Raw genomic sequence first — 14119 nt, forward strand, 5'->3', positions numbered from 1 at the left:
CGGGCCACCTAACACCTGTTTGCTCCAATACCGTGGCATTTTGTCAAATCGGTATTTGACCAAATCTCAGGTGCTCAACAGCAGAAGATGCAAAGGAGGTGTCCAGAGCAGAGGGAGGAACTGAGGAGCAGCTCAACAGGTCATGACGAAGCTGAGGCCCAGCACCATGTCCAAGCAGATCATTCACCACTCCTCCGTTGTCTGGAGCCAGCAGGACCAGCCCCGCTCTCCCCGGGTTTGGGCAGGCAGGGGTCTGGACACGCAGGGGCCGGAGCTGAAGTCTGAGCCGAGTTCTGAACAAAACTAAGATTGCCCTTCCCCATCGTCACTATGAAAACCCATCAGCTGCCTTTCCTGTTCCACAATAAGCTGCTAACAAAAGCAAACAGGACAGTTTGTGCTTGTTCTCCAACCACTGAACACAAACCTGCAGACACAGTGCTCACAACAGGTGTGCTCCAGTCTCAGGTACAGCCTTGTGGAGACAAGGCCCTAAACCTGCCTCGGTTTCCACACCTCTCAAATAAGGCACCGCTGGCCCGCCCCAACCTTTCTCTAGATGTTCAGCAACCTTCTGAGAATCCCTAGAAACAAAAGGAACAAGGGCCAAATTGTCACCGCTGCCAGCAAGAGGGCAGGAAACCCACCATCAAAGATGGGTTAACCCTGCAACAAGGCTAAAGGGATTCACAATGGGGCTTCCTGGCAGCAGCCGCCTCTGGCAACGCCGCTGCTGCCGGGGCGACGGCCGCTGCAGCCGCCGCCCCCGCCAAGGCCCTCCCGGCACGCGCAGCGGCCAAGGGCGCGCCGGAGCCTTCACCGTAACCTGCAGTTCAATGTATACTGTATTTCCACATCTCCTTGACCCTTCAGTCAGTCTTGATGATTGAAGATCAGCCCTGGTTTGTATTTCTTAAACAGATGATGCACAGAGGCAAGAGCAATAATGGATGCTTGTAATTTTCCAACTAGTTCCGCTCAACAGAAAGATGTGTCAACGGTACAGACAAAGTGTCTTCTCAGCAGGAGCTGGAGGCACAGTCCCTCACAGGAGCGCCACTGCTCCTTTCTGCAGTTTCAGCACTACTCTTTCCCTAATGTCTGCTCCTTATTTTTTCCTCCACTTTTCCCTATATCCACTTCATCCTGTCATCTATCCCAAGAAAGCCCATCTTAAAATTACCAGTAACTTTCAGAGACCCACCACTTGGCACGAGATGTTCATTTAGGCATCGTTCAGTCATACAAACCTGCACCCTTCTGGGACCAGCTAACGTGAGAAAAGGGGGAACAAATCTCGTTTGATATCCCAGAGGCTATTTACTGGTTCCACAACCCAAAACAGATTTCAAGAGGACAGTGCTGTCAAAAGGCAGAGTCCTCGCACTGGCTCCAGGGAGGAGGACAAAGTACCCCAGGCCACACACGTTCGTTCAACAGGCAGATTTATCTGAATGAGAAGACTCTACAGAGTTACGCTGGCTTTTCTTTAGAGTTTTTAGCCAGTCGCATTGCTTAATAAAGCCACGTTCCAGAATCTGCACGGTGTTCCTGGTCCCCAGCTCTGCTGAGAGCCTTTCATGCTCCAGTCTGTCCCTGTCCTGCAGACAAAAGCATCTGGGCCCCCAGCACTTGTTGGTGTAGCCTAAACTGGATCTAAAACACACGACAGACAGAACAGCAAATCCCGTGGAAGGTGTCTACACAGATTAGAGGTTAAATACAAATCTGATTCTAAACTACAAAATGCCTTCCAACAAATTAGAAGAATCATGTGTTCCATATTTTTTATTCTTATTACTTGGCCCTGTACAGCAGCCTTCAGCCATTAACGCTTTGCACTTCCATTTTGAGAAAGAAAACCCAAATATAGATACACCTAACAGGGAATTACTGAGCCTCTGGAGCCTCCAGAGATCCAGGCGAGGGAATGCCATGACGGGCAGGCCGCTCATGCAGGAGAGTGATCTGGCTGCAAGCACCGAGTCCTCAGGGACTCCCGCAACTCAAACACAAGCTGAAGGTATCGTCCTTCAAGAAGCAGGGGCAGTAAGAGCAGCAAGAAGCCCATTTGCGTGAAAACAACATCCCAGACCACAGCAACCTTCACTCGAAGGCTGCAGCGACGTTGATGCAGACGCGCAGTCCCTCCAGTGGCGTTCGGGTCTTTGGAATCCTGGAAGGAAGAAGAAAGACCCACCTGTGGAAACCGGATCAGTGCCCAGGCCTGGCGGGGACTGCAGAGTCTCCATTGCTCCACACTTCACTTTCTGTTTACAGACAAGTTCGGGTTTGTGCCCGAGCGCCGGGTGTCTGAGCACTGAGACATTCTGATGATATCTCTGCCTTATTCCACGGTGTGGCGAGCACAGGGCAGAGCACGCAGAGCCGTCCTCACCGCGGGGAGGGCAGCTGCACAGGTCAGTCTGTCAGCAGAAAGGTGGCGGTGGCCACGCTCCTCCATCACCGGCCCCAGCCCCGAGACCTCGGGAAGCAGGAGCGGAGAGAACCACGAGCAACGGAGCTGAGAACAAATGGGGCTGAAAGCCCCGGTACAGGGCCGGGCAGGACAGACTCCCCCGCGAGACGCCGGGACAGGCGGCGGCACCAAGCGCCCCCAGCCGTGGATGCACCAGGGCTGGCAGGGCAGGCGCGATTCCAACAGCAGCTGCTCCTCCTGCATTCACTGATCCATTTGCACGTTAAACATGATGAATTTATACTCCATCTCCACAAAGAAGTGTGAATTCCGGCACTGGTGCAGCGCGAGGGCCGGGAGGGGATGAGGTTCAAGCAGTTATTTTCAGGACACAAGCAACATCTTGTTTGTGTCCCCCGGGAGCCGGCGGCAGAGCTGCTGGGCTTGGGGACAGCGCTGGGCGCAAAGCGAGCTGAAGTAACCAGCCACACACCACCCGCTGAGTTTCTCTGAACTTTATTGGCACTTTAGGAAGAACAGGGCATGATTTTAACAACTCCAAACAGGAAAAAAAGAAAGCCTTAATATCAAGGTTCTCTCTGGAGATCAGCACACGGACCATTAATTACTCCACAACTTTAAGGAACTGATGTTTTATTACAATCCAGTAAAAAGACTGGTCAAAAAACCTCAACATAATTTACAGCAACAAAAAAAACCAAAAAACAAGCCAGGCAAACATTAGATGAAGAACTTCCATCCCCGCCCCCAGAAGGAGTCGTCATCCAATTAAAGGGGAACATGGAGAGGAAGAACAATCCACTGTATTCTAACAAATAAAAAACGTGTCTACAAATCTCACTGTAATACTGAAAGCTTCTTACATTAGTTTTCTTGCAAAATATCATTTCTTTACAATACAGTATACATTTCCGAGGGAAGGAGGACCATAAACATATCCTCCATCCCACGACTAATATTTTCTAATTGTGCATAGCTAGAAGTATTGAAATCAAATATCATTAGATACCACTGAAATATAATACTGGTTGAGAAGGCAGGGCTGAAACAACTACAAAGAGTTAGGTGGACTCACTGGCACAAGCCGTTCTATTCCTATATTGGACAATTTGGAATTAGAACGATTAAAAAACCCTATAAACAGAAGTCATGCCAGCATCATAATACATGAGCTCAGCAGTGTTGTGTGACCCATCAAAGCAGAAAGGTTTACTGGGTTATTAACCTGAACACATATTCCAGGCACCATACATCAGCTTGTTAGGAAATTGTTAAAAATGTAATAAAGGCTTTTCTCCCTGCAAATGCATCAATAGCTGCTATGGACAGAGCAGGAGTGCTGAGAACCAGCTTTAAAGCACCAAAACGGAGTGTAAAGTTGTCTGTTCCCCAGTAACGAGACTCACATAAAGCCAGTGCCAATCAATACAGAAACACACACATCAGTTCTGACGAATTCGACCGCAACCTTCGTTTGTGACTTTCCAAGTACTGAGGTGCGTGTTTCTGGCCAACCAAAAGCCTCCCGCGCCACGTCCCCTGAGCGCTGTGCCGGGGACGGGGCTCCCGGGGACGCCGAGAGGCAGCGCGCCGAGCTCAACTGGGCGACCCGGGGCTCCCGGGGACGCCGAGAGGCAGCGCGCCGAGCTCAACCGGGCGACCCGGGGCTCCCGGGGACGCCGAGAGGCAGCGCGCCGAGCTCAACCGGGCGACCCGGGGCTCCCGGGGACGCCGAGAGGCAGCGCGCCGAGCTCAACCGGGCGACCCGGGGCTCCCGGGGACGCCGAGAGGCAGCGCGCCGAGCTCAACCGGGTGACCCGGGGCTCCCGGGGATGCCGAGAGGCAGCGCGCCGAGCTCAACCGGGCGACCCGGGGCTCCCGGGGACGCCGAGAGGCAGCGCGCCGAGCTCAACTGGGCGACCCGGGGCTCCCGGGGACGCCGAGAGGCAGCGCGCCGAGCTCAACCGGGCGACCCGGGGCTCCCGGGGACGCCGAGAGGCAGCGCGCCGAGCTCAACCGGGCGACCCGAGGCTCCCGGGGACGCCGAGAGGCAGCGCGCCGAGCTCAACCGGGCGACCCGGGGCTCCCGGGGACGCCGAGAGGCAGCGCGCCGAGCTCAACCGGGCGACCCGGGGCTCCCGGGGACGCCGAGAGGCAGCGCGCCGAGCTCAACCGGGCGACCCGAGGCTCCCGGGGACGCCGAGAGGCAGCGCGCCGAGCTCAACCGGGCGACCCGGGGCTCCCGGGGACGCCGAGAGGCAGCGCGCCGAGCTCAACCGGGCGACCCGGGGCTCCCGGGGACGCCGAGAGGCAGCGCGCCGAGCTCAACCGGGCGACCCGGGGCTCCCGGGGACGCCGAGAGGCAGCGCGCCGAGCTCAACCGGGCGACCCGGGCGCCCCCACGGCTCCTGCGGCTTCCAAAAGTAACACAGCACTGGTAAGGTTGTTCCCAGCAGCCCAGGGAACTCTTGGGGAAATACTGCCGTTTATTAACACTATAATGAGCATTTCTTTTTGGCACAGTCCCCCTTTACCTTTCCCACCAAGCAGCGAGCTCTAGCATTCAGATGTTTTCCTTGTATCATCACTAGCAGTGATATCATACAAAGGGGGAATCCAGAAAACTGGGAAGTCACATGATTTAGGAGTAGGCTAGGCAAGAAAATAAGTCACAGGCTGGGCTGACAACTTCCTATAGGGGCAGGCTAACCCAGGAGGGCAAAGCAAACAGGGACTCCACTAGAGCTGGACTCCGTTTTTAAGAGGCCTCTTGTGAAGGTTAAATTTCCTTCTCTGGGGAATCAAGGCAAAACCCAATTCAACCCTGAGCAAACGGGGCTGTTTCCTCCCCAGCGATGGCAGGAGGGACGCTGGGCAGCTGCAGCGTGGACAGCTCGGAAGACGGGAGGTGATGAGCATCACAACCACCGGTACAAACGGCTCTCAGGACCAGTCTCACAACCACCAGTGTCCCACTTCGGGAGACACAGCCTTCTGATCAAAGCTACGAAGGGGCAAAGCACCTTCTGTGGAAGGAAAGGACCTGCCAGGGATCTGGCAGAATTCTTATGATGATTAAGGCAGCAACTGGACAAACGTCTCAGGATCCTCTCCCCTTGAATGCTGACTGAAGCCAGGAATACAGATGCAGTCTTGTACACGATCCAGATACAAGAGTAGTTTTTGATCCCCAGCTGCTGATCACTTTTTGATTGCATCTAGTTTAAACTAAAGACATCCAAGCTACAGTAGATCTATACACAGTCATAAGGCACCAATGACTATGTGCTAAAAAGGCCTCTTAGGGAAAAACCTGAAATCCCGTTCACAGGATCAGAAATGTACTGGTTCAGCAAAGGAAGAATACAGCTACAGGAATTCTTAGTCTTTCACGTGTCTATCTACCCCTTTAGGGTTCCATTGGCAAACCCAAAAAAGAAGGCAAGTGTTCTTTAGCTCTCTCTGCCTCACTGGTTACATTCAAGTCAGACAAATGACAGCGAACAAAGCCCTTTACCAGAGACAAAACTTCTGGAAAGCAGGGAAGGTGAGGCTCCAAACCACAGCGCATCAGTGGAAATATTCCAAAGGCCTCCTCATGATTAGGAAATTCAAAGTTGCATCATTAGACAACAAAAGGTAAAACCAGCAGGAACACCATAGAATCTGTTTGGTCTGCTTATGTTTGAAGGACAAAAGCTTTGGTCTTTTAGAAAGAAAGTCCATATTCTACTTCCAACATTTCTTCCTAAGCTCCAGCCTCCCCTTCTCAGCTACATGATTCAGACCCTGGCTACTAAGCTTAATACTGAAGCTTGTGCAAGTTAGTAGGAAGGCACAGCGTCAAACCGTTAGCACGTTACGTAATTCAGTAAAAGCATCTGCTGGCCTCCCCACCCCACGGCAGAGGACAGCAACGCAGCCACTGCAGTGAGCAATGTAAAACTAAACGCAGTGAGACTGTGCTCAAGGCCAAACAATCCAGACATGCCCCAATAAACATTTGCTTTCCCAAGCCAACTTAGGAAGACGTAAATACTATTCTTTCTTCTGTTGCTTAACCCAGCATTTGCCCAAAACTTGATAAATAAGATCATGGTCACTCTTCTGTAGTGGTTCCAGCGCAGCACGATTAGGAGTGAATGACAGAGAGGATGGGACAGAGGGAGAAGAGAGCGCAGGGCAGCGGGTGCGGGGGAGTTTACATGGACTCGAACTCATCAATGCGCTGCTTGGTGTTGCCCTGCCGAATCTGACGGAGGGTCTTGTACTTGTCTCGGCCCAGACGCATGTTCTCAGCGTGGATCATATCATTGGCCGTCTTCTTGGTTTCATCCCGAGCGTTTGCCAGCTCCGAGGAGAGAGCCTTTGAAGAAGGGGGAAGAGACAGCAATGGGTTAGCACGTGCCAGAGACTCAAAGCTGGTCAAAGAGGTTCCTTGTTGATCATACTAAAGATCCAATATCCCTGTGGACAGGCAACAGGGAAGCCCAAATGTTCACAGTTCTGGCCAACCTGCTCTAGCTGACCCTGCTTGAGCAAGGAAGTGCAACTATATGATCTTAAGAGGTCCCTTCCAACCTGAACAATTCTGCAATTCTGTGGAAATTGTTAACATTTTTCCCCAGCATTTGAAAGTCAAAAACATCAGACAATCTGTCACCCTATTTATCGCTGTCTAGCACAGTAAGGAGGACTGTCTCCAATGTACTTCAGAAAAATAGTCAAATGGAGGGATCCCTAAAGACAACAGGAATATCTGGCAGAATTTGAGCAACTACTAGCCTTCTACCACAAAAGAAACTTGCTGCAGAAGATAAAGGGCACCTCTGTCACTCCACTTGTGCGTGACCACCACAGCACGATGCAGAACAAGCAAAGCCTGACATAAGTCAGGCAGCTACAGGCAGTGTAATAAAATGCTGCCAAGCTTGGACAGCAGAGCACTGGGGCTCCTTAGGAGCAGGTGGTGCCGCTGCTCCCTCCGCCCTGAGCCTCGCGCGCTGCTCTCAGCGCTCCGCAACGCGGCCCCGTCAGACGGGACGGTCACGGGCAGCTGCCCGATGGGAACCAGACCAAGGCCCCCGGTTCACCGCAGGCAGCTGTCAGATGGCTGTGAGACCCACACAACCACACTACGCCTGACAGACGCTGCTGTTCGGCACTGCCTGAAAACACCTCACTGCTTCCAGTGAAACGGAAGTCAAGTGCCAGGAGACAGGATCTGCCTCTGCTCCACGGTTAGGCAGCCCTCTGGCAGATCATGATCACTCCTCTTTCCCCCACCTTTTTTTTTTTTAATACCAGTAACACTTTCCAGCTGCAATTAATGGCAAGAAGAACAGAAGCAGCCCCCAGATGCCCACCCCCTCTGCTGTCAACTTCTTACCTTCAAGTGTTTCTGGACCCGTTCGTTCTTCTCTGCCTCGGTGGTCCGCTGCTCCTCGCTGCGGTCCTTGATGGTGGCCTCGGACCGCAGCTCCGCGCTGGCTTCCGCCGCGTTCTCATCGTGCTCATCGTCGTGCTCGTTCTCCGCGTGCATGGGTTCAGGGACATGAGGGGTGCTCATGGCAGTCTTCAGCTCCTCTTTGGTCTTTTCTAGGTCCTCCTGCACCATCTGTGCCTGCAGTAGGACACGTCACAGCAGGTCAGTCGCTCCAGTCCTGAGTGCGCGAGACCTCGCGCAGCAGCACTGCGGGCTGCTTGCTACAGGACACTTTGCACCTCGTGAACACTCAAGTGATGTGTTCCAAAGCCACTCAGCCACAACCTTTTGCAAAACTTTCTGCTGGCTAGCACTTGAGAGAAGAACAGCTATAATTAATGAAATATAGCCTATAAGCCTAATTAGTCAAAATATTTCTACATGGAGTCAGAATAGGGCACTCATTGCACCAAGAAAGGCAAAGCTGGGTATTTACAACAGCCTCAAGCTTGCAGACACTCAGTCCAGTGTGGCAGCTAGTGCAGCAATTTAGGTCATAACGCAAAATGACGAGCAACTTGCCGTGTGCTCAGGTAACACTTTACCTTCTGTTGCCACTCCTGGGCCTCGCTCTCTTTCTTCTGCCGGGCCAGCTCCAGCTGCGTGATCCTTGCTGTGAGTTCTGCCATCTCAGCAGCCTGCAAAGAAAAGCTTTTAGTGGGACAAAAGAAAAGTACTTGCTAAATGAAGCATTTAGTCCAAGTCCTGAATAAGAACAGTATCTCTAACATCTTCTCAGTAGGGAGAAAGCCCTCCTGTGAACTTCAGTCCCACTGATACCTCCATGATGCAAGGAAGTAAAGAAGTTTTGGGTTTTGTTGTGGGTTTGGTTTTTGTTTTGTTTTGTTTGGGGTTGGCTGGTTTGTTTTAGGTGTTTGGTTTTGTGTGTGCGTGGTTTTTTGAGGTTTTGTTTTTCTTCCAAACAGAGCTACACAATTCTTTGAATCCAAACCAGAGAAAGCAATCAGCAAGCTCTAAATGCTGTTCTCATTATCACATACAAAAGAACAGGCAAAAAGCACAACAATCCAGATGTGCTGTACAATTACACTTGTATTTAGGCATAACCTCATCTCCTTGAGGCTAAAAAAATTACGGAACCAAACTATGCTGCCTCACCGCGTTCATAGCCTGGTTTGCTTCAAAACTTTAGATGCCGACCCTGTCACTATTTTCCCTCCTCAATTTTCAGGTCACCCACTTACCAGCTGTTCCTGGGTCTTCTGTTGATCATGGGATGCTTTCAATAGGGCCTCCTTTGCCTCTTCTGCTTCTCTACGTTCTTTAGCCAGTTTCTCTGCCTCCTCCTGAGCTCGTTTCCTCTCCTGTTCCAGCTCCATGGCTCTGCGCGTCTGTTCTTCCAGTTCTGAAAGAATAAAGGAGCACATTTGAAGAGAGATCAAGTAAAGAATGGCAGTAGAAGAAAGTGCCCTTAACACCTGCATCCTGGATAAGGGGTTTCCTTCAGAGAAACAGGTAAAGGAGACATAAGCAACTCTCCCCTTTCCTTTCCTTCACATTGTAACGGGAGCTGGAAGACTAAGAGCCAGGCCTGTTCCAAACTAACTGATTACTTGCCCAACTCATTTGTGGGGAATTACCCATCTCAAAGTTCTACCCTTAAAGGCAGAGAAACATACAGCATTTTACTGGGGCAACACTGCACTGTGCATCTAAGGGAATACTGGAACAATTTGTATCACCTTGCTGAGCTTTCTTGGTTTGCTCCTCAATTTGCTTGAGTCTCTCCATTAGCTCCTCCTTCTCACGTTCAATCTTCTCCTTCTCCTTTTCTGCCAACTCCCTCTTCTTCTTCTCATTCTCCAGCAATGCTCTGATGAGGGGGAAGTCATAACACAATTTCCAGTTAACAGCTCGTCAGATCGGAGTGCTTCCTAGCGAAGCTGTGAGCATACAAGGGACGTGCACTACAGCACTGAGCTGACAAGTTTTATTCCAGGTGTGACCCTTTACAGAAGTGCAGAAAGAAAAACACTCTGCTGGCAATTCAGCTCAATGGCAAGTTCACAACGGCAGTGTTAGGAGGGAAATCTCCTTATATCAGGATCCATATTAGTCCCATCAAATAGAGGGGCAAATCTTTAAGAAAGTGACAGCAGGTCACATTTATGATGAGTGCCATTTCCATCAGCTCCTTAGATATACTGAAGCAGAAAGCAATCTGCTGTATTTTTGGCTCAGGCTGATTAAGGTGCTGCCAGCAATTCATCCAGCACACGATGCTACTCAGTGATAACCAAGTCCAGGTTCCTCAGAACCCCACCAACCTCTCCATCTGTTTCTGATGCTTCTCTTCCCGCGCCTGTGCTTTCATCTGCTGCACCTCAATGGTATCTGGTTTACGTCTGCGCATGTAGAGCTCGTGGTTCCCCATGCAAAGGGCCAAGATTCGTTTGTTAATCCGTAACCGGGGGGCATAGAATACAAAGTCCTTGGCACAAGAAAAAGGCAGCGTTAGACCCGTTCTTCCAGCATAAGAACCCTCCTGTGTATGCAATAAGCTCCCAGACCCCAAGCTTCCTAAAGCTGCCAGCTAGCTTTCTTCGTTGGTGCCTCATTCGCAGGTGGTGGCAGCTGGACACGCGTCTTTCAGGAATGAATTTCAACCTGACAAACACACCCGGGGCAGAACTGCCCGACTTGTTGTGAGCGTGCTGGGCTCCATCGTGAAGCGCCCCCAGCACGTGGAGCACACACAACATCACCCCCACCATCGGGGGCCGGTTCGCCAGGCACACCCGGACTACGGCTTCTCCCACTTAGTTATTTAATGCAACACTTTGGCCAGCCACATCAATTGTAAAGTTTTGTCTTATGGCAGAAAGGGCCCAGAACCAACTTTTTTCTGTTAACAAGCAGCAACAACAGCAGAGAAATGTTTCCAAGCAGTAATGCAACAACAACGACCAGAGGAACAGAAGGGATCAGCTGACACGAAAAATTAATAAGGCTTAAAGGTGAAACCAATTATGCTCATTATAAATGAGCTAGAAAAAAAAACCTCCCAGTGTACCCTACAAAATGGCCTGAAGCTTGAAATGCAAAAGAAACACTTCTCCCTGCCTCTGACTGAACAGCTTAAGGTTGTACTGCACAAATCTCTACCCTCCAGACAGAAATAAATCCCGACTATCACCTCGCTGCCATTAGACCCATTCGGCACACACTGAGCTGAGCAGACCCGGTAATAGAGCACTGCTTAAGCCAGCGTTGACATTGTTGATGAAAAGATTGTGTGCAACGCGAAAAAGAGATCGTTCAGCTAAGAAACCGAAAGTTTAACTTGAATGTTGCTTCTTACTGGTGCTTTCTTGTCAATAGGTTTGATAACAAATTTCTTGTCATTGAATGAGATATTTCTGATTTCACTCCAAGGGAATCCGATTTTTGGTGTTAGCCTGCAGAAACAAAGCCGAGGAAATAAAAAGGCCCCAAGTCATTACAAATCCTTAACTTAAAACATAAACCTCAAAATTCTACCAGATCTCCCCTCATATTTCAGTACTCTTATGTTGACTGGAATCAGCAAACAAAATTAGTCATGCAAATGAACTATGAACAAGAAGCAATTTTTTAATCCTGCCCTCTTTTATTTTTAATCAAAACCAGAACCGGAGAATACATCTACGGCAGGAAGACTAGAGATACAAATAAAAGTAGCTTGATAAGATATGACAATTTCTTGTATTTTTTTGGTCCAAAACGGCATGTTTTATGGATCATTCTGGCAGCATCAAAAATACAGCCAAGGATGATATAGAAATTGTAGAGTTTAGTGAGACTTGAAGTCCAGAGAAGGTTAATTTTGAATGCCTTTATAGGGGAAAGGAGCTGAAGGTAATGATGAGGAGAGGGGGTTTATTACCTGTCATTCTGCTCATAAATGTTAAGTCCAAGAGCATCTACACCTAGCCAGAGTTCAGAGCCCTTCTTGTTCTTAATGTTGAAGTAATTCACACCATACATTTCCAGATCCTGTGCAATTTTCAGGTACTCCAAGACAGCATCTTCTCTGCAGCATGCAAAAGAGAAAGCAGATATTCCTTTCTGAGTCTATAATCCATTAGAGCAAGAAGGTGCTGTCCTCCTGCATGAGCAGAGCAGCGACAAGCTGGCAGGTAACAACAAACCCACTCTGCAAACTCAGTTTGTTTGACCAAGAGCAGCCCGCTGGGGTGGACTGGCATCCCCTGAGGAATGCTAACTCAGCACGAAGCAAGCCACGGACTGCTGTATGCTTCATACATTACACAACAGCGTATACCACGCTACTTTGAATATACCATTTTCACACTGCACCAGTTACCTAATCATTCCTCGATGCTCCTCATGCCAGACCTGGATCCTCTCCTCCCACTGGTCCTTGTTGAGCTTGTGCTGCTCCAGGACTCTAGGAGGAGTACACGGAACATTTGAGACCAGTCACTACATTTATGCACATACAGTCACATCACTTCCGATTAACGCTTCATTAAACACTCACTGTCACCACAGTTCCCCCCAAAAGCACTCCAGGAAACACAGCTTTATTATAAAGCTAGCTACAGACACACTGGTCAGTGTTCAGACTCTGACAAACGACAAAGTTGTATTCAGCTGTGCTTTTCCTTGTAGCATTCCATTATTTGGTTTTGGAGCTCCTCTCACTATTTCTGATTAGAGTTCCTTCAGCAGCAACAGGATGTTTAAGATTAAAGCTCTCAACAAGTCTGGCAGAGGCACCAGACTATATTTTATTCTGAACATTCCAATCACACCCAGCCTGCCCGCCCCCCCCCCCCCCCCCCCCCACAAAAAAAAATAATCACAAACCCTTGAAGGCAAAGAAGGCGTGAGACTCCCCAGGCTCACTTACCTCTGTGGGAGCAGTTTGTCACCAGCAAGATAGCCAGATTTGTGTGTCTCTTTGTTGAAGTCTCCGTATTTTGACTGGACAGCATAGGAAGCCAGAAGGACGGCTGTTTCTGGAGGGCAGTAAATGTCATCATTCAGAATTGCCTCCTTCACTTGGAGGAAGAAAAGGCGTTGTGTGATGTCCTGGATCAGCTCTTCTGCCACATCCTCCGGGTAAAACTTGGCACGGAATTTGAAAAGCAGGGGGCTTTCTTTGCGTACATCCTGTGCCGTTACCTGGAACGGAATTACCAGATTTTACAGCCTACATACCAACTGAAGGGAGCAGGTTTACGAGCAGGAAGACAAGCACGCATCAGAAAACAACTCTCCTTTCCAGCTGTGCTGGTTTGACACCAATGCAGAAGTGAGCGGGCAGAAATGCAAGGATTTTCAGTTGCTTACTGCTAAATACCTCCTCACCTCTCCACACAGGACTTATGACAAGCCACTAGTTAAAATCAGCACTATGGGAGTCACTTTCCAACCAAGACACTCACATGAGCAACATGTCAGCACGTTACAGGGACAGGTGACGGAGCTGCCTGGGTAACAAGCAGGACTGGATGCAGAGGGAGCAGGTCAGACGCCGACTCCCCGCACGCCGGGGAGGGGAGGAGCGGACTGCAGGGCAGCAGCACCAGCCCGCTGGTCCTGCAGAACCTCAGGCGCGTGGAGAGGCAGGAACAGATCCCTGACACAAGTACGGAGACCAAACTTGCCCCATCCTCCAAGAGAAGCGAACCCAGGACAGGAGAGCTTGAAGCAAACGTACCTTTTTGTTCAATTTCAGCCATGTTGAGAAGCCCTTGGTGTCCTGATACTGAAGTCCAAAAAACCAGACCTCTCTTAGACCAATTGTCTTGACGACCTGGAAGAAAGATGATTAGTAAGAGCCCCAGTCAGATGGCTGATCTCAAGGGTGGCAGGAACGTGTTAGAGGCAGTTCAAACACAAACACACCCAGTGCCCAGCGATCCGCCTCCCCTGCTGCGCTGCACACACCTGGATGAGGGGTCTCAAGTGGGAGATGCATTGCACTCGTCGCTCTCCCTCATCTATTTAAGGCTTGCTGCTCTTTACAAACAAAAACTAGGACACTATTTTATTCGGCCACCTATGAGCCAACACGTTTGCCTTTGACACTGTTTCCCACAGCATTCTCCCGGAGAAACTGGCTGCTCGTGGCTTGGATGGGAGCACCATCTGCTGGGTAGAAAACTGGAGCATGAGTCTGCTGGGGAGCGGCTGAGGGACCTGGGGGTTCAGCTGGAGAACAG

General features: G+C 50.3%; 1 protein-coding gene across 1 annotated transcript in view; it reads right to left on the minus strand.

Moving 5' to 3' along the window:
• Window positions 1–2919: 2919 nt before the first annotated feature.
• Window positions 2920–14119, minus strand: part of MSN (moesin) — a 41427-nt gene continuing 30227 nt past the window's right edge. Inside the window, exons 3-13 of the mRNA XM_082062118.1 lie at window positions 13615–13710; window positions 12802–13076; window positions 12253–12336; window positions 11812–11958; window positions 11248–11344; window positions 10214–10377; window positions 9629–9759; window positions 9131–9291; window positions 8471–8563; window positions 7830–8063; window positions 2920–6806 (exon numbers count right to left, since the gene is read on the minus strand). Coding sequence (XP_081918244.1) covers window positions 6642–6806; window positions 7830–8063; window positions 8471–8563; window positions 9131–9291; window positions 9629–9759; window positions 10214–10377; window positions 11248–11344; window positions 11812–11958; window positions 12253–12336; window positions 12802–13076; window positions 13615–13710 — 1647 coding nt within the window. The 3' untranslated portion in view covers window positions 2920–6641. The remainder of the gene's footprint in view (window positions 6807–7829; window positions 8064–8470; window positions 8564–9130; window positions 9292–9628; window positions 9760–10213; window positions 10378–11247; window positions 11345–11811; window positions 11959–12252; window positions 12337–12801; window positions 13077–13614; window positions 13711–14119) is intronic.

This window comes from Streptopelia decaocto (assembly GCF_964273445.1).
Source record: "Streptopelia decaocto genome assembly, chromosome: 10".
Lineage (NCBI taxonomy): Eukaryota > Metazoa > Chordata > Aves > Columbiformes > Columbidae > Streptopelia > Streptopelia decaocto.